This window comes from Anthonomus grandis, chromosome 2 (assembly GCF_022605725.1).
Source record: "Anthonomus grandis grandis chromosome 2, icAntGran1.3, whole genome shotgun sequence".
NCBI lineage: Eukaryota > Metazoa > Arthropoda > Insecta > Coleoptera > Curculionidae > Anthonomus > Anthonomus grandis.
The window spans coordinates 11832803-11854353 of NC_065547.1; the positions used below are offsets into that span (position 1 = coordinate 11832803).

The following is a 21551-nucleotide window of genomic DNA, read 5'->3' on the forward strand; positions in this document are numbered from 1 at the left end:
CATACAGTCCTTATAATCTAATAAAATTTTATGGAGATTTTCCTCTTCTGTTACCGATAGATCCTCCTTTATTAATAGTCTTTAGCCATTCAGGAATACATTCTTTATACATAAATTTAAGTTTATCATTAATGCGATAGTACATAATAATTATATTTTCTGTAAAATTTCTCCCGATGAGGACGTCATCTTACAGATTTGAATCGCTCATTACATAAAAAATAATTTTTAGTTTGACTTCATCTATTTGTATTTCTGCTTCCACGTATGTCGATACAACTGTCCCAAAACCTAAAAATCCAGATAAGTTGACGTCCTCCTTGAGAGGTTTTACCTCTAACCTAAAATTCTTTACCACCTCTAACTTAATTAAAGAACAAGCACTGCCAAAGTCTATAAATGCTTGAATTTTATGTTTATTGTCAATAACTTTTACATTTTCAGTATTAGAACCTTTACTTCTATCTGTTTTATTATTTTTTTCAAAACCTAGAGGTTTTTGTCTCTTCATATTGTATTGTTTATTACGGCAAATATTTTCGAAGTGACCTTTTTTTTTACAAAAATTGCATTTTTTATTTTTATGTCTACAATTACTTCTATCATGCCCTGTTTTGCCACACGATACACATATTACAGGTATTTTAGGCTTTGAAGGCCCTGTATAATAAGGTTTATTATTAACATGATTCTTAGAAGTACTAGGTTGATAAACCTCCGACACCAAAAGGTTAGGCGTACCAACTAAAATCTTATTTTTTAAATAAGCCCCTAAGGAGTTAGGATCTTTAATATTTGAAGCTTCAACTGCTGACGTGATGTTGTTATCATTAATAGCTCCAATAACTAAAGATACCTTATCCGACTCAGAGAAATTAAATTTTAATTTATTAATTTTTGCCATATGAGAAAAGTAAAATTCATATAAAGAACAACCCTCAGATGGTTTATGATTAGCTAAATCCATCAGTAATTTATAAGCATTTCTTGAACTCTGAAATGTCACATTTAAAATATTACGCCAATCTTCCCAAGTGTAACTAGACCATCCTAATTCATACTGTACAAAACTATCATACCAAGTTTTGGCAATTCCTACTAGGTTATTTAATGTTTGATACACAATAAAATTATTTGACCACTTATACATATTTGCATTGTACTCTATTATATTAATCCACTCCGAAACTTCCATAATATTCGGGTCAAATACTGGAATAACTCCCGTAATATTACTTGTGTATGTGGATTGCAGATTACTGAGTTCTGGTACATAACAAAGGTTTTTATGACTTACAGTTTTTTTGGTAGCGCTTTTTGATGATCGCTTACGTTTATGACCAACACAATTGTCTTCATCACTACTACCACTGGAATCTTTGGATCGAGATTTATCCATTTTAGAAATAGGAGGCGTGTAAGAACGCTTCTTACTCTTTTTATGCACTTTGGGCATTTTGCACATACCCACACAAAAAAATCCGATAGTTCAACCACTTCTGATGTAGTCAGGGTGAAACCGAATATAAATAATACTCTTAATTTTCACAAAACGCTTATTTATTATTACAAAATGCGGATTGCGACTACATAAGCAAAAAGCATAAGTGCGTTATCAAAGTATAAACACGAATGAATTCAAATTCCGTGCCTGCAAAGGCAATTTCTACCTGACTCGCTATAAACAAAAATGGGTATCAAATATCTTATGAATAGTCTCTTTTTTATCAGTTGCTGGAAATATTTATGGTGGCGGATCACATTAGTAGATAAACATCGGTTTTGGTCGGTATCAAATCTATATTTTGTTTAAAAATGTCTCGTGGTAAAAGTGTTTCTATTGATCTTAAAGAAAGAATTATTGCATCTTATAAGATGGGAACACCACAATACTTAATAAAACAAGAACTAAGGGTTTCAAAATCTATTGTGTCGAGGACCATTCAAAAACTATTGAATTAGAGGAAAAGTAGTTAACCGAAAACAGACGGGTAGACCGAGAAAAACTTGATAGAAAAATTAAAAGAATCTCCCAGGCAAATCCTGTTCTGTCAGCAAATCAAATTCTGGCTGAAGCTGGGGGCTCTAATGTTTCCTCTCGAACGATACAGCGCAGACTAGTTGAAGCAGGCTTAAAAGCATGCAAACCTGCCAAAAAAAACGCTTCTTAGTAAGAAGAATATTAAAGCACGTCTTCTGTTTGCAGAACAACATGCTCACTGGACACCAGAGCAATGGAAAAAAGTACTTTTTAGTGATGAGTCAAAGTTGAATTTGTATAAAAGTGATGGTGTTCAATATGTTCGTCGTATTGCAGGTAAAAGACTTGACCCAAAGTATGTCCAAAGTACTGTAAAACATGGAGGTGGCAACGTGTTAGTGTGGGGTTGTTTCTCTGGCTATGAAATGGGACCAATTTACCAAATTGAGGGCATTATGGATAGGTTTAAGTATAAATATGTATATCTTTGAAAATGTCATTCTACCTTATGTGGAATGGAATATGCCACTACGTTTTGTTTTCCAACACGACAATGATCTAAAATATACAGCAAAATGTATAAAAGAATGTTTAATGAAACTAAAATAGCCATTTTTAAATGGCCAGCCCAATCGCCCGATCTTAACCCGATCGAAAATCTGTGCGAAATTCTGGATAGGCAACTTAGAAGTAAAACCTATAAAAACAAAGAGTAAATTTTTGAAGAAATTAAAAATATATGGAAACATATTGATCAAGATATAATTGATAATTTAATTTCTTAGCCAGGTAATCGCAAATAAAGGCTTGTGGACTAAATATTAAGGGCGCAATCTGATAATGTTTTCTTTTATTTTTATTGTAAGCGTCGCTTATTTTTTGCCGTATAGAAATATTTAACTTTTCTTTTTCTTTTTATGATCTTGTTTATACGGAAGAATTTTGGTATGTTATGTAATAAATATATGTTTATTAAAGAGTGTATTTGTTTTATTGAGTTTTAATTATTCTTGCGTTTTTGCTTTTGTAATAAAAAAAAACTGTATCGTCGCTCTATTTTTGTCCGATACTGTTGGAATGTTTTTTTTATATTGCAAATTACCTTTTTTATTAATTAAGTCATAGAGGGCAACATTTTGATGTTTGTTTAAATATCCATAACTTTCTTAGATTTTTTATTTACTATATGCAATATGCAAACAGTTTTGCTTAAAAAAGCTCTTGTCTCAATTAAAATCTATTTCGAATATTTTTAGTCATTTCGAGATGGAAAAATAGGATTCCTTTCAAACATTTATAGACGTGATAAAGCCAATTTAATAATAATTTAAGATTTTTCTGGAATGTGCCAGAATATTATTTAATTTGAAGTTTTTTTATTTTTTTTATAATTGTTAAGTTTAAAAACTATTGTGAACAAACAAGATATTCCAGGAGCTTCAACTTTGTTGATAAAACCTTGGAATATGCCAGAATTTATAGGATGTTTTGACTATTATAATCTGAAATATTTAAAATATTTCTAAAATTTTATAAAATCATTATAATATTTTCTTAAAAAAAAATATTAATTTAGCAGTTCAATTTGTATTAAATTTGTAAAAAATTACCTAAATAAATAAAATTATAAATATCAAATAAATAAATAAATATTTCATCACGATCTAATTGAACTGTTGTAATTTCAAAAATTACCCTTAAATTTTAAGTAATATATACAAAAATGACCTTATAGCAAATTTATTCAGTTCCACCTAGTTTTACTGGACTACATAATAAACTAAAACCCCATAAATTGCAGCTTAAGTTTGGCATAAAAAGAAACTTTTATATTTGCCTATTAAATAAATGGCAAATAAACAAGTTAATGCCTTAACAAGCCGACACTAATAACAAAGTTAAAACATATTTAAGCAAAGAAAAATTAAATAAAATTTTATATTTTTTTATTAATCAGCTTAAATTGCCCGGCAATCCAGCTTACCACAACAACCATGACGAATATCAGGTTAATGTTTGTCTGTGTGTGTTCGTTTGTGTCTTCATTTAGTTTTGTGTCTTGTTATGCTTATTTTCATGCTTGCTTTAGTAGCATTATTTCGATATAAGCCTTTAGGCTATTATAGATTGGTAAGGTAAAGTATTTTGGACCAAAAACTAAAATCAGCTTATTTGACAAGCCATAATATGGTCACCATATTTGGAGGCCAATTGGAAATTTCTTTAATTATTTGGTAAAAGTTTTATTTTTAAATTTGTTTAGAGAAAAATGTGTGTGAAGTATTCGTGTTAATTGATTGTGCGTATTTGTAGAAAATAAAGCTAGTACCAAGCTGTAATCGTAAATAAAAGTCATGATGTTCCATATGGAGTGCATAATTTTATAATCTTGAAATAATGTTAAAAATTATTTTAATAGTTCAAGCTTTTTCTAGACATTCGGGGACACTATTCATGTTTTCCAGGCAATTGGACAATTAATGCTTTTTTAGGTATTACAGTCTTTTCCCAAAAGTTCTTTGATATATTGTTATAAAATTTCAATAGTTTTGGACATCAGTGTTTCAAGCAGGTAAAGACATTTTTAATTTTTTTCATGCTTCTAAGTTTATTTTATGTTATTTTTATTTTTCTTATGCAGCTGACGTTATTTAGTATGATTTCCAGTTATTTTATGTCATTTTTTATTTCTTTTCAGGAATTTAGAGTAATTTTTGTGTTGATTTAATATACTTACAATTTTTTTTAACTTGTTTTTTTTACTAATTCTCCATTGATTAATAAGTAATTTTTAATTTTCTGGAGCTATTTTGAAAACCAAAGGGCTTTGCAACTTTTAATTAGTTTGGTGCAAAAAGAGTGCTTTTCATATGAAATAAATAGTTTAGTCCAATACTCCTTTAAGGTCCTCAAAACTAATTGGTTTAAGTCCTTTTTTAGACTCCTGTGGCATCCACAGGGCGGGAAGGTTGCAATGTTCGGATTTGAGATTTTATGGTAAGCATCCAATATTGCTGCCAGCAAAGCATAAATTTACTTTGTTATTGGTTTTATACGAACATGAAAGACTCTTACATGCTGGTCCGCAGCTTTTATTAAACTCTTTACGTGAAAAATATTGGCCTATTGGAGGTAGAAACTTGGTGCGTAAAGAAACTAGAAATTGTATAAAGTGTTTTAGAGTTTGTCCTAATAAGGGCCAAACTAGTCAGATTTTGAGTGTGTTATCTGAATTGCGTGTTCGTCCTTCTTTGCCTTTTCAAAACGTAGGTGTGGACTATGCAGGTCCATTAATGATTAGAAATAAAAGTGGTAGAGGCTTTCGTTTATTAAAATCCTATATAGCTTTATTTGTATGTTTTAGTACTAAGGCCATACACCTTGAATTGGTGAGTGATCTTACATCAACCGCTTTTATTTCATGTTTAAGACGTTTTGTATCGCGTAAGGCAATTCCAAGTAATGTTGTAAGTGATAATGGAACTACATTTGTAGGAGCTTCTTCAGAATTAAAAAATGTTGGAAATTTTTTAATGGGTCAAGCCTCTGAGTTAAAAGAACTTTTTAAAGGGGAAAATATAAACTGAAAATTTATACCAGCTCATTGGCCAAGTTTTGGAGGGTTGTGGGAAACTGGGGTAAAGTATTGTAAGCACCATTTGAAGCGTGTCCAGGGAATATATTCATTAACACCTAAAGGTTTATGTACTCTTCTTACGCAAGAGAGACACTTTTGAATTCCATCCCAACTAGCAATTTTAGTTACGGCTATAACATTGTTTGACTATATTACTTTATTCAAGTAATAAATCGGTAACTGGTACCAAAAAAATATCTTATAAGTTTAAATAACTGCCAAGTAAAAAATAGTAGTAAGAAATACGTAATATTAACTTAATACTTGACTATATAGTAATTATTGCTTTGCGGTAACTCTGATGGTAGCTGATACCGCTTAGCGACCTGACCTAATTACCTTTACAACGTCGTTACTATAAAATAGAAAATATTGGTCGGTGGGACGATTAAATGGGAACTTTTAAGTAAGCGCGATTACAAAGTTAAATTTCAAGTTCTTGCGACTACATAGGAACATCAAAATATTACCACGTAGTAATACACTTTGAAGTAATATTATCGGTAACAAGACCGAAATAGTTACCCTTATTTCTTCTTTAAAGTAATATTTACCACCCTGGCTATTAAAGCAAATTACCTTTAAGTAATTATTTCTACTATGCAGTAAAAAATACTTTATAGTAGCATTTTTTTGAAATAATTTACTTATTCCTAAGTCATTTTTACTTTGAGGTAACAAAAGAAACTTCTTGGTAACTCTAACAACAATTCGCTATATTTTTTTTAATTATTTGACTCCATTTTGTGAAAAGGTAGTGCACGATTTTATGAATTTGCTAAAATCGGAATACTTTTACATTTTATGCAATTTTTATTAAATTATAGACTTCTTATATTCATAGGAGTAAAGAGGAGTGGAAAAAATTATCTACCTTCTTTAAAAAATTAAATTTAAATATTTAGACTTGGTATATTTTTTTGTTAAAAGTCATTATTTTAATGAGGTGTTCTTTATTTTCGTCCTATATTGCCTATGTTTAACAGTAAAATTTGCTTCGTTTACATTTTTCCACTCCGGTAAGCGATAATATCAGCTTACCGGACGTATAAAATTATTTTTGTTGACAAAGAAAGAGAATGTTTGCATAATATTGTCTCAGTAACTTTTTAGCTAGCTTAACTAGCACTGCACAATTACTACTTTATGACATCCCGAAAACCACTATGGGACGTTAAAAAAAAGTTCCCGGGACGATAGAATTACGTATTTGCTACAGCAAAATCATTCCCAATTTTGGTAAAAAAGTGGTAACAGAACGGTGCCTAAACGGTTCCCGCGACTAGTAACCACAACTTTAAAGTATTCTTTATAGTCGCGATTACGTAGCTGTTGCCAAAAATGCTAGTTGGGATGCCTTTGGTTCCCTTGCCTCCTAATCCTAATGATTTTGATGTCCCAACCTCTGGCCATTTTCTTATTGGCAAACGACTCACATCCTTATCAGATTGTGATTACTCTGATTTAAAAGAAAACCGCCTTGATAAGTGCCAACAAATGGAGAAAATTTTTGGCAAAGGTGGTCTAAGGAGTATCTGACTGAGCTGCAGAATAGGTGTAAGTAGAAGTTCGAGCAACCAAATTTGAAAGAAAATCAAATGGTGGTTACAAGAGAAGATAACTTGCCACCATTGCTTTGGAAACTTGGGCCAATCCTGAAGCTGATCCAAGGACCTGATGGAAGATGCCGAATAGCAGAGATTAGAACTCGAACTGGTGTCCTTAAACGTTCTTTGTCTAAAATTTGTATCTTACCTGATAATGACTTTGAAAGCACTTTATCACTTTATCGCTATGCGTCTCCATTCTTATAACCTATCCCTATTAGCAGTTTGGAACTGTCAGCGGCCGCGTCGAAAGTCATCGAGTGACAGTAAGTCATTGCCGTCGGTGCTTGACTGATGTATTGGTTTTTTGTTGACCGATCCGCGTTTATGTTGTTTGTAAAATTAAGTCCATTTTTTATTGGGTATTCAAATTTATGCGTAGTAAAGGATATGTTATAATTTATTGGTGGTTTAATTTGCCTTTACTAAAACTAAAAAATTACGTAATCAGGAATCTCCTGTACAGCAGTAATACCAATAACCTGATGGTTTGGCCCTATCGCTATCTCTTATAATAAGCAAATGTTTTTTTATCTAGTACATTTATACAAAAGCTTAAAATAAGTAAAGTTGTTCCTATATTTAAAAAAGGTAATATGGATGATCCAGGAAATCATCGACCTATATCAATAATACCGATATTATCCAAGCCCATTGAGCTCTGTCTAAACTAACGTCTCATATATTTTTTTGATAAACATAATTTACTTTCACCGGCGCAGTTTGGCTTTCGAAAAGGAAGATCTACTGCTGATGCACTCAGGGTAATGGCAGACTACCTGGTTGATGCATTTGAGGTAGGCAAGACAGTGGGTAAATGTTTCTGCGACCTCTCAAAAGCGGTCGACTGTGTCTCGCATAATATTTTGTTGAGCAAGTTGGATTTTTATGGTATCCGGGGTATTTGCCTGGAACTTAGCCAGTCCTACCTTTGTGAGCGTCAGCAGATGGTGACTTGTAGAGGAAGAACATCCTCCACACTTCCAATAACAGCAGAGGTGCCTCAGGGATCAATCTTGGGTCCTCTTCTGTTTTTACTTTATGTAAATTAATTACCCGTCCACTTCTCAGAGGTGATGTCTGTACAATATGCGCATGACACAACTCTTCTCAGTCGGCATACAGATCTGATTTCCCTACAGAATGGAACTAGTGCAACACTTCACAAGTTAAAAGCATGGTTTGCTGACAATAATCTATGTTTGAATCTAAATAAAACAGAGGTGGTTAATTTCTCTTTAAGGGAAAGACATCAGAGAATAGACGCGACCAAATTTCTGGGTGTTTATCTAGATAATAATCATGGAAGAGCCATATAATAGATCTGGCAATAAAACTCTCGTCGGTTCTTTTTCTGTTGCGCAAAATTGTTCAATATATTCCAGTAGTATGTAGAACGGCGTATATAGGACTTTTTTGTCATATGGACTGGCAGAGAACATCGGCATCCAGAAAACAAAAAAACCAACAGATAGCTGTAGATCTTTATTCAAAAATTAAAAAATCATGACAATGTCTGGCCTATACATCCACCAATGTCTGATGTTTGCTAGAACACACTTTTTAGATTTAGCACAGTAAATATTAGGCACCTATATGACACCAGACTTGGGAGAAATCTCTTACTTCCACAACACCGGCTTAGTCTGACCCATAAGGGCTATATGACTAATGCCATAAAGCTTTTTAATGCAATACCCGAAACCGCAAAACAACTACATTTAAATAGATTTAAGAAAGTAACGAAAAACTTAATTTTGGAGATCTGTCTATACTCATTGGACGAATTCTACAATAGTCTTTAACTTAGTCTATCAAAATTTATCGAACATTATATTTTCATACCTGTATACCAAATGTTTCATATATACTTAGTGAGCATTTCTGATGCGAACCAAAATTGTAAGTTTTTTGTTTGCTATGTTATGTAGGTAAAACTCTGATACATTAATGTCTCCCTTTATGCACTGTATTATTGGCGTTTGACAGTCTATACTTTTTGACGATGCTAAGCTGTTGGATGTATGTGAGGAAATAAAGAAGTATTATTATTATTATTATTTACAGCCACTTAAGGCTCGCACTCCCTCTAGGGGGGGGGGGGGGAGATCATTTACTTATCCCAGATACCTCCGATATCAAAAGGATTAAGCTCTGTGGTCTGTGGGGGCCTTTTCGGTCCCTTAAGTGACCTGAAATGTAGAGTTATCTCATAGGAATTTTCGGGTGCTGCGAGTAGTTGCCAGTAGTACTGCCTTTTACATGTGTCTATATAGATGTTCGCCAGTTCCTAGTTGTTTAAGGTATTCCAGTAGACTTTTTGGTATTACACCCGTTGTCGATATAACAATTGGGATGGTCTGAACATCATTGCTCGAACATTATTGTCTGAACATAATTCTCCATTGCCTTCCGATTTGAATTTCTAGATCTCTGTATTTGACGATTTTCTCAGTGTGTTTCTCTTGCAGATTATTGTTGTTCGGTATGGCTACGTCAATTAGAGTTGTTTTCCTGGAAATTTTATCCATTAAAATAAGATCTGGTCTATTATGCCTTACATGTTGATCGGTAAGTACACTGCGGTCCCAATATAACTTATATCGGTCATTTTCCACTACGGGTTCTGGAGTATATTTATAATACGGAACCTTCTCTGTTATAATAAGTTCCAACTTCATTGCCAGCTCTTGATGTAACATTTTCCCAACTGAGTCGTGCCGTTCTTTGTATTCTGTCGCTGCAAAGGCCTGACATCCTCCTGTTATGTGCTGGATTGTCTCTGATGTTTGGCATCCATACCGGCATTTGTCGTTTTGTACGGACTGATCTCTGACGATGTGCTTGAGATAATTTCTTGTTGGTATAACCTGATCTTGGATGGCGAGTAGAAAGCCTTCGGTTTCTGGAAACATCTTGCCTGATACCAACCAATAGTTCGACGAAGCAGTGTCGACATGATTTTGGCTGATCTCATTAGGATGCCGCCCATGAATGGGCTTCTCCATCCAGATGCGGAGTTTCTTCTGGTTCGTATGATGGTAGCTGCGCGCTTCCTCGCTCTTAAGTTGTAGAGGAGTGGAATCGTCTATTTGATTTATTGCGCGATGCAGCGAGGAATTTTCTCCTTGCCTGTAAAAATAGGATCTTAAGTTATGATTTGTTTTTCAAGTTGTTTACCCAGATCTATTAATCCTCTTCCTCCAAGGTGGCGGGGAGCATTGTTCTTTCAGTGGCACTTCGAGGGTGGTGGTTGTGCGTTTTAGTAAGTAGGGTCCTCACTTTTCTTTGTAGCCTTTCTATGTCTGTCCTACTCCAATTAATTACCTCAAAAGAATAACTAAGAGCTGAACATGCGTAGGAGTTAAGTGCCTTAAACATATTTTTGCTGTTGAGATTGGTTTTCAAAACTTGTCTTACCCTTTTCACAAACTCGTTAGTTAGTTCGCATTTCATTGTTTGTTGTTCAATCGTTTGTGATTGTTTCATCCCCAAGTATTTGTAAATTTCGTGTTCGCCCGTGGCCTCGAGGGTCTGGACATTCTGCATCTGATATTCTCCTGGCTGAATTTTTCCTCGGATTATATTAAGAGTACGGCATTTATCTAGTCCAATTTCATGCCGATGTCGTTGGAGAACTCTTCTACTATATGCAGCATTTGGTTTAGCTGGTTCCTAGTTGCAGCCATTATTTTTAAATCATCCATATACAGAAAGTGATTTAACTTTGCAATCTCGGTGTTATTATCTCGGATGCTAAACCCATAGTTGGTAGAGTTAAGACGGTTCGAAAGAGGATTCATAGCAAGGCAAAACCATAATGGGGTCAGTGAGTCCCCTTGGAAGATTCCTGTTCGAATTGGAATGTTGTTTGTACTTACTGCGCTTTTACCCTGTACTTCGAGCTGGATCGTTGTTCTCCAACTTGTCATAGCGCTCTCTAGAAAAGACAAAGTATTACCATCAACTTTATACACTTTTAAAATGTTTATAAGCCATTCGTGTGGTACTGAGTCGAAGGCTTTCTTATAGTCGACGTAGGCCGTAAAAATATTTCTCTTGTTATGATATGCCTGGTTGTTGATGACAGAGTCGATAATAAGTTGTTCTTTACAGCCCATAAAACCTTTAGCGCATCCTTTTTGTTGTGCGGCTATAATGTTGTTTTCCTCACACTGTTGATAAATGCGCTGTGTTAAACATGAAGTAATAATTTTATACAAAGTAGGTAGGCACGTTACCGGTCGGTACTTAGACGGATCTTGTGTGTTGTTCTGGTCTTTAGGCAGTAGATAGGCTACTCCGTGCGTTAGGAACGTTAGCATTTCCTGTGGGTTAAGAATAACGTGGTTAATTAATTCTGAGAGTTTAGGATGCATACTCCGTAGTTTCTTTAGCCAAAAGTTATGAACTCTATCTGGGCCAGGTGATTTCCAATTATGCAGTTTCTGGATAATCTGGTTGACTTCCTCGATAGTGAATGGTCGATGTTCCATCTGGATATATTTATTACTGTTTTGTTTCTCTTCAGTAACCCAGCTGGCGTTGATATTGCATGTTGTTTGAGTTGCAAGTTGTTTGGCCCAAAAATCTTGAATTTGTTTTTTCGTAGGGTATTGCTTATCTGGGTGATCTGATTTTGAATTTAGCTCTCTATAAAATTGTTTTTCGGCCTTTTCAAAACGAAGATTGTCATGTTTTCGGTTATTACTGATCTTGTATCTTTGTAGGCGCCCTGAAAATAAGGAAAGTTTCTGTTTTAGAGTATCCAGGCATTGTTGAGCTGTATTATTTTCTGGTTCATGCCGAGTGTGGATGTTGTTTCTCTGCAAAATTTCATCAACTTTCTGTTTTAGTCTGTTTGTTCGTGTACCCCTCATATATTCTGTTAGTTGGCCGATATCTTTTCGAAACCTCTGAATTTTTCGTTGAAGTCTGGTCTCCCATGGCAGTATCGAGAGCTCGGTTCTTGCAGAGTCATTGTGGGTCCTTATCTTAATCTTCATGGTTTTAGCAACGGCAGTTGCTGCACTATATACTAAAAGGTGAAGAGATTGCATGTTATTAATATTTAAAAGATAAGGTGGAAGAATTTTGGTGTTTAAAAGTTCCATAATTTGAGCTAGTTTTTTTGAAGAGTTTACTTTTGGAAGTTTGGGTCTTATTAATGGGTTGGTTCCCTCAAATTCTAGTATCGCACTTGTCATTTCTGCAGATAGTTCGTGATATAGCTCAGAATTGTCCTCTTAAGTGTTTATTATTATTATTATTATTATTATTATTATTATTATTATTTTTATTATTATTATTATTATTATTATTATTATTATTATTATTATTATTATTATTATTATTATTATTATTATTAGTATTATATAAAAACTTTTTATTATTATAATTTAATGCCTCTGCCCTAAGATCTTTATTGATCCTAAAACTGATACGGTCTGTAACACTCCATATTAATGTCCCTTTATATTTTAGTTACTTTTACTAATCCTATTTTCCAAAAAAATTTAAAATTTAAAAATGGTTATTACATAAAAAATGCGAAATGTGATCATAATGATTAATTGAATTGATCGCTTTAATCGGTATTTACTTCCGATACACTTAACACTTACTACCATTTTTTTTGGCTAATGAATTTTGACATTGTTAGCTATACATTCGCTTTTTATTGCTCAGTGAGTGTCCTATTAAGTGTAAAGTTTTTTTTTTTTAAATAAGGAGGCCATTTGTATGGTATACATAACGATGGTGTCCGTTTTTTCTGTATGTTCGTTTTAGTAATTTGTAATTCTTACACTTGTGGAACCTTATATATTCTGTAAAGAAATAATCTAGAATTCTATCTTTAATAATTTTAATAAAACTGTTGATGTTTTTTGTCATAGTCCTGATGATGGCCTACGGCCGAAAGCGCTATACAAATAATATGAAGTTATTTCTTACGCTAAATACGTCTTGTTATTATTCCATTTGACTTTCCCGATATTTATATTTTTTAGTAATTTGAAGCATATTTTTAGGGGTATCTAAAGGATTTAAAAAACAAATTATTCCAATTATTCTGATGTGATTTTTAAACAATCGTTTTTTCCCGGCAAACTTAAGTTATTTTTAAAGAATCTTTTTGGGTCCGGTAAAATTAAAGGGACATCTAAAAATCGATTTTTTTTTAATTTTTACTAAAATATTAAGTTTGAACCTTTTATTGATAAAAAAGGATGAAGTAAAAAAATATTAAAATTTAAAAATTATAAAGGATTTTCTACTTACGTATAATTCACAATTACACCCGGCTTAACTACACTCTATTTGCGACTAGGCATCACGTTGACCATTATATATGCTATTAATTTAAAGTTAAAGCCTTAAGTAACAAAATTCTGTAACTTAGAAGGATTTACATTACTTCTTTAGGTCATAAACATGAATTTCCACACGCAAATCAGGAATATCAAATATGTAAATACGGATTAATTCATAAATAACACAGAGTGGCTACTGTGCTAATACGATTATCGTAATTTTCTGTCCTGTCTCATATAGGTAAGTGTTTGTTTATTTATATAATCATAAAATATGATTATATAAATGTAAAAGTAATAAAAAAAAAGAATAAGTAAAAAACAAATAATAAATGTAGAAGTATTGGTGTGCGCATACAAGGCCGGCGCACATGGGGCTGCAGCCCTGTGTACAAAAAAAGCACCGTGTAATTAATTAGTATAATTCCTATGCCTTATTCCTATTCCTAATGTTTATAATGAATTGAAAGCTATTTATTGTTTTGACTATAAGTTAATTTACATTAAACCTCATCGTTATATATTTACCTATTAATAATTAAATATCTTAAATTATGTTTTTTTTTTTCAAAATTTATACTTATAATAAATACATAAAATTACATAAAATATTAATTAATTTAAATTAATAATAACTATTTTTTAACACCTGATAAATGTGTTTTGTTCATGTAATGTAAAATCTAACTTTATTATCTAAAATTGAGTCCACAGTCAACTCATCTATAACTTTTATAACTAAAAAATGTTAGACAAAACCAAAAAATACTACTGGGTACATAGTGAAGCCACTGCCATTTTTGTCAATAAGGTTATTGTTTTATTTTTGTTGTGTGTAAATTACAAAATATATAATTAAAAGGGATGCAAAGCGATAAAAAATGCTATAAATTTACAATTATAGGACCCAAGAAGTTATTGCCAAAATTGCCCCAATATAATATATTTTTTAATTATAGAAAAATCAAGACCTAAAAAACCGTGTGCAATAATTACGTATTTAACGTATGTAGAAAAACCTTCATAATTTCCAAAGTTTTGTATTTTTTCAAATCATCCTCACTTTTTTATCAATATTTTGACCACACTCAACATTCTATGTAAAAATTTTCAAAAAAAAAATCGGTTTTTAGACGTCCCTTTAACTTTACCGGACTCGCTTTTTTATTTACCTTCAGGTATTTATACTCATTAATTATTTATTCCAGGCAACAAAAAAAGTTATTTTTTTATTTCTTTCAAACTGTCCAAGTAATTTTTAGGCCGCTAGAGGGATTAATAGAAAAACAATATTTCACGCATTTTTTTTCAGATTCTTAGACTAGAAATGCCTCTACATGCAACATCGTGACTTTTTTTTTCAAATTTAAAATAAAATGAATTTCCAAAAACCATTTTCTAAAGAAAAAACCAGTTTACTAACAAATACCTCCTCATTCCCCCTAGTACAAACTGGAGTTCAGAGGATGCGGAAGCGGTGCAGGACGAGGAATGGGCGGCGAGGGCGGCTCCTCCAGCGGTGGGGCGGCAAGCGGAGACTCCAAGGGCGGCACCGCCACCGGTTCCGACCAGAGCTTATGACAAATGGGGATGTCCCGGCGCAACAAGGGAGACTCGAGACGTACTCGGGTCTCCTTTTTGTTGTTCTAGGACAACTTTTATCCCTTTTCTTCACCCCAAAACCAAAAGAGAACGTTTTTTTTGTTATTTATTATTTATCATAAAGGTTGAGCACTGGAAAGAGATAAGACATAAGGAATTTTTGGCAAGTTTCTACTTATTATGTAACAAGCTATTTTTTTGTCATCTCTTTCCGTGTGAATTATTTCTTGTGGCCTCAGGTTGTAAGCATGCTTAATTTTTTTAGTGAATGTAGGTAAATAAAAAATTACTTCATACGATTGATTTATATATTTGGTTGACGTTTCGATCAATCTCGACAGGATTCTAAAAAATATACAAAAATACATTTCAATAAAATCATACATTCTGGCATAGTTACAAAGATGACATTTTTGCAGAAAGGTAAAGTTTTTTTTAGTCCAATTTAACTATTTCGCAAAAAATTAAGTCTAGAAAAAAGATTAGTAAGATGTAAGTCACAACTAAAATAAGGAAAAATAGATATATCCTATTTGAAAAAATACCTAATTATCATAAATAAAAAACGGGACGTTGACAATCCAAGTCATGATTATTTGAACTTAACTAGAAACATAAAAAACAAAAAAACTAAGAACACCTTGTACATAGCGTAATATGTGAGTGCCAGGTATATAAATCCTAACAATTAATAGCTGATCAAATTGCTTTTTTTTCTCTATAAAGAATAAATTAGAAGATTAGCTACTTGAGAAGCGATTGTATCACAGCTTTTGTAGAAATTTATGTTCCAAGGCAGATGATTAAAAAAAATAAAAAAACTATAGACTCCATAAATCATTCCATAAATCTTTGTGCTTTTTACGATTATTATTTTTAACAAAGGCGATCTATAATATATGTAAGTCTATGTGCAGCTTTTATTTTTGATAGAATGTTTCTCATATTATCTATTGTATCCTTTTGGTTCTCCAATTTAACAAGTTCAGAAATTGTGTCAAATGCTAGTTTTTTATATTTTAGCTGTGATTTTTGCATCTTAATAATTCTTTGAAACATCTAATAGTTTGCCAAATATTTAGACTGAAGAAATTTCACTTTTAATGTATGATTTTATTTCTGTTTTCGTGTATGTTCTAGAGATCGAAATGTCGACCAAAATATATTAACCGATCGTCTGAAGTAGTTTCTTTTTACATATATCCAACAAAAAAAATTAAGCAAAAATCTTTTTACATGCCAATTTGTTTATGGGTTATTAATATGGTCGTCTTTATTTGAAAATTTGTCCAAATTAGCTGGACCCGAACACCACATACAAGGCTGTCAAAAACGTAACATCGGCCTACGTACTATGATAAATTTGTCAAGAAAAATAAAAAAATTATTGTTACAGTAGTGGCTTTAAATGACCGCTTAAAACCGAGTTCCGAATTTTGTGCCAAAAGTACTACTGCGACCGGGTGTGTTTAGTCCGGTTTTACCTACTTACTACACTTGATACAATAAATAAATAAATAAATAAATAAATGTTCCTACATGTTCCAACTTAACGCATATTAGGGTAATATTAGGACTAAACATGCCATACAGGGTGACTTAAAAGAGCATGTTAGAAGTATCTTTTCAGGCCACCCTGTATACTTCCGAGCTTTGAGTAATTAATGGTAAGTATACATAATAAATAGGTAAACAAACAATCATGTATGACTGCATTAATTATTACACCAATCACCTCGATGCGTAGCATTTAGTTTGTAGGTTATGTTATAAAAAATATAATATACATTTAGGTCTATTTTCGTAACATGGGAAATGTACCATAAGGAATATTTAATTGTATTGACTAGCATGTACAGTAGATTAAATAAATTTCATAATAAAAAAATGGGGTAATTTTGGGTTTTTTTGACAATACAACCGCCGTAAAAGTTCAACACTCTGTACATGTTGGTGTAAGTATTTTATATTTAACACGATCTCATTAATTTGTTATTTAAAAAAATACAGAGTTAAATGGTTTTGATGTGGGATTTTGAAACTCATTGGAACTCAAGTTGTTATAGGTGGCCCAAATTCGACCCTCATCATTGGGATCTCGGAAACCGTAAGAGATACGAGGTCGGTTATAATATGACAAAGTTGCTAAATTTGGTACTTAACAAAATGCGTTTTAAAATATAAAAAAATTTAAATAGTTCGGAAGATGTCCGGAAAAAAACCGAAATCTGAAAAATCTTTTTTATTTTTTTATGACGTTATTTAAAATCGTATAATAAAATAAATAACACTTTGTTAGGGGCAGTTTTTCTCCTCTACAAGATGGCGTTTTCAGAATTAAAATACGACGTTTCGTTTTTGATAATACCATAATTAATTTTTTTTATACGATTTTAAATAACGTCATAAAAAAATCAAACAGATTTTTCCAGATTTCGGTTTTTTTTCGGATATCTTCCGAACTATTTAAATTTTTTTAAATTTTAAAACGGCATTTTGTGAAGTACCAAATTTAGCAACTTTGCCATAATTTAACCGACCTTGTATCTCTTACGGTTTCCGAGATCCCAATGATGAGGGTCCAATTTGGGACACCCTGTACATAACTTAAATGGACACGACTCACGTCTTTTTTTCCAAACTCTATTTTTTCACAATTTTCTTATTTGTCTTTTAACGTTTTCTTGTTTCAATTCCTTGGAATAATTTTTAACGAATTTCATAATTCAAAGTAATTTTAAAATTATTCTAGACAGTTGGAATAATTTTTAAATTATTCCATTTATTCTGGACAATTGAAGTTCATTTTTATCTCGTTCAGGCTGTTGAAGTAATTTCTAGGTATTTTGAAATTTGGTATTTTAAAACATTTTTTTTAAAACAAAGATTCTTTTTTAATAAATATTTAAATTTAAAATGTTTTATTTTATTGGTTTTATGTATTATTTCATGCATAACCTAAATAGACAGGAATATCTTATATAATATCACAGATTTAATGAGACAAAAAACTCATATGTCATTTGTCTCGTTAAATCTGTGATAATACTGATTAGTTCTTCAATTAGTGGACAAAAAACGGATGGTTCAATAATTATTCTAGTTAGTATTTTTTTGATGAAAGATGCTTATATATGAATAATTGAGTCATAAGGTAGGAAATTTGGCTAAAATGTAATAATTTAAATGCTAGATCTTGATTTTGCGGCTAACCATGTTTATGCCCATTTTTTTTTGCCCAAACTTTTGGGCAACTATAGACACAACAAATTTTATTGCTATAATTTACTTTTAAACGATAGTAACCATAGGCATTTACTAAAAATGTAACTTTAAATAATCACATTTGAGCCAAATATTATTTCTTGACCAAAAAAATATAGCTCAATGACAGCCATATTGTTTTTAGTATTGAAATTGACTTACATTTCTAAACTAAAACGAAAATTAATTAATTCCTTGTAGGCAGTTAAGGTCAGTTTTAATTTTCTTTTAAGGCAATTGGGCGAAAACTAACCTCAAAAGCCTGTATTATTAAGTTAATTACCAAGACAATTAATTTAACCATCTGGAAAAAAATATTTAATTATTCCAGGCAGCCGAGGTACATTTTAAGTTGTTCCAGGCCTAAATGAATAGAAAAGCAGTAAAGCACCTAAACTAAAACAAAATGTGATTAATTCTGCCTGAAAGGAATAGTTCAGTAAAAGGCGATTTTTTTCCAGAACCTTAATATTCCTAGAAATAAACAATTAAGTTAAAAGCCTAAAAGAATTTAGTTTTTTTATTCAGGCAATTATTTTTTTTTAAGTTTATTCCAAATAAATGAAATAACTCCTATGCATTTTAGAGTTACTGCTGATTTATTTTTTGGCTGTAAAATTTCTTTAATATTGTAAAATTTCTAGTTACTCTATAGCTTAAATGCCCTCAACGCATTTTTTTAAATTATTTTTAAATATTATTTTAAATAGTTAAAATATTGAGTTTAGTGGTTTTGTCTAGTATTTCATGCATAAAGTAAATGAACACTAATGTTATTTCTTAGTTTTTGAATATTTTAAGTCAATCAGTAAGATTGATTTAATATGTTTATTGATGGGGATTGGAAGAAACCTTTTCCGATTTTTTTAATATACAGGGTGTCTAAGATAAGGATCCTAAGCATGAGGATCTCGGTACCTGTTTTATTGCGGCGGTTAAAGTTACCATTATTGCTGACCATACTTTCGTCGGACCATATTATTTTTGATGGAAAATTAAAATCCTCTTCACGTCTATACCACTCACAAAAATGCCGACGTCGTTCGACATCCCCAGGTTTAAGTCCTTGGCAAATTCTAAATTTGTAGGGGTGATATCTGTTTTTACGTAAAATAAACTGAGCTGTAGATTTGGCCACTCCTACATTTTTTTCAATTTGCCTGGTTGATATCTCGGGGTTTTCAATAACTGCTTGTAAAACATTATTTTGAGTTTCTTCAAGAGAATCCTTTTTTCGAGATAAAACAGGCTTTTTAAACGAACCATATTCTTTTAAATTTCGAGCCAACTCTAAGAAAATGGATTTACATGGTTGCTTTCTATCTGGAAATTTATTAAGATACATTGCTGCTGTATTTACAGTATTTTTGTAGCACAAAATGTAGCACGATAGCATGTCAAACTTCTCTTCATTACTATAATGACCACCAGGCATATTTGAAGATAATAACACAATTTTAGCAATAATAACGACAACAGTAAATAATAATAACAATAATTACTCAACAAACAACACCTCGACAATCACGGTAACAACAACGGCAATTAATATTTAATAAAAAATATGTGACAGGGTAAAAGGTACTTACGTCAAAGTGTCAAAGCATTTGTTTCCAAAGCCTACTTAATAATACTAAAAAAAAAAAAGAAAAATTATATTTTTCCTTTTAACTAACAAAAAAAATGTGACATGTGATACATCGTTGAATTTGTAATAAAAAATGGAATCAGATACAGGGTGCACTTTCTTTTCGCGCCATATAAAAAAATAAAGTTGATGGTGGTTTCTCGGAAACGAAACGTCCGTTATAAAATTTAAAAGCGCCATCACGTACTACTTCAAAAGTGTCAATGAGAAAGTGTCAATAGTTTTTTGATATCTTTTAAAATAAAGCCAGGAAAAAATAAAATCGATATTGGCAAATTTCCGTTTTTTCCAAATATCTCAGCAGGCCATGGAAATTTTTGAAGTTTCTCAATGTCATGTAAATACGCTTCAAAGTGCACAACTTTTTCCTAATATAACCGAAGCTGTATCTCCAACAGGTACCGAGATCCCCATGCTTAGGATTCTTATCTTGGACACCCTGTATAATATATTATAACGATACGATAATTTTAGGTTTTGTGCCTAACTTAAACAAACATGGCTGCCTTTTTAATTTTTTCCTATACTTGCAGTAATTTTTTCAAAATTCTTCCAAGCAATTAGAGGAATTTGAAAAAATGTTTGTATTTATTTCCAGAATTGTAGTCTTGTTTTATTTCTTCAAGGAAGTAACCTTTTATTTTCTATTTGTTAATTTAATTATCTTTGCCTTTTAAAATTTTTCCAGGCAGTTATTTTTTTAATTCTACCAGGCAATTAAAGTAATTTGAAGTAATGTTTATATTTATATAAGGCATTTGTTTCCATGATTTTATTATTTAAGATAGTATTTTTTTGTTTTTAAATAAATCAATTAAACAATAAGGAGCGATTGTAGCATATCTTTTATAAATTTTCGTGATATTATGCATAACTTAAAGGGACACTATTATCTTTTTAAATTTTTTTCAGATATCTAAGGTAATTTTTGTATATATTTTTAGCATTTTTATTATTTCTAGATCATGATAGTTATTTCTAGATATTCTGAAGAAATTTTTAAATGATTTTAGTCTTTTAGAGTAATGTTTAATTAATTTCACTTAATTCAAATTAATATTTTAAATTATATAAAATTTTTTTATTCCTTCCAAAGAATTACTGTATTTTTTTATTCTTCTATATAATTGAAGCTTTTTTTAATCAATTCTGAAGTTCTTGAAGTTCTTTTTTATCTTGTTCAGGCTGTTAAAGTAATTAACATTTTTCATCAGTAATTTGGTATTTTCTATTTAAAAATATCATTTTAAAAACAAAGCTTTTTTTTAATAAATATTTAAATTTAAACTATTTTATTTTATTGGTTTTATATCTTATTCCGTGCATAACCTAAATACACACGATTATCTTTCATAATATTTCTTAGTTCTTTAATTAGTGGACAAAAAACGGATGGTTCAATAATTATTATAGTTAGTATTTTTAATAAAAGATGCATTAGATATGAATTGTATGAGTGAATTGTTTGTAAATATTGAGTCATAAAGTAGGAAATTTG

The 21551-nt window shown here is 31.4% G+C and overlaps 1 protein-coding gene across 5 annotated transcripts in view; it reads left to right on the forward strand.

Annotated features, from left to right (window-relative positions):
* Positions 1–20927, forward strand: part of LOC126747184 (alpha-catulin) — a 281545-nt gene extending 260618 nt beyond the window's left edge. For 4 of the 5 annotated variants that reach the window (XM_050455705.1, XM_050455711.1, XM_050455689.1 and 1 more), the window contains one exon: positions 14986–15072. Coding sequence is in view for 1 of the 5 variants with exons in the window: in XM_050455696.1 (XP_050311653.1) it covers positions 14986–15120 (135 nt within the window). In the remaining 4 variants the exon portion in view is untranslated. Of the gene's footprint in view, positions 1–14985 lie in introns of all 5 variants that reach the window. The other variant, XM_050455696.1, reaches the window with a different exon arrangement.
* The last annotated feature ends 624 nt before the right edge of the window (positions 20928–21551 follow it).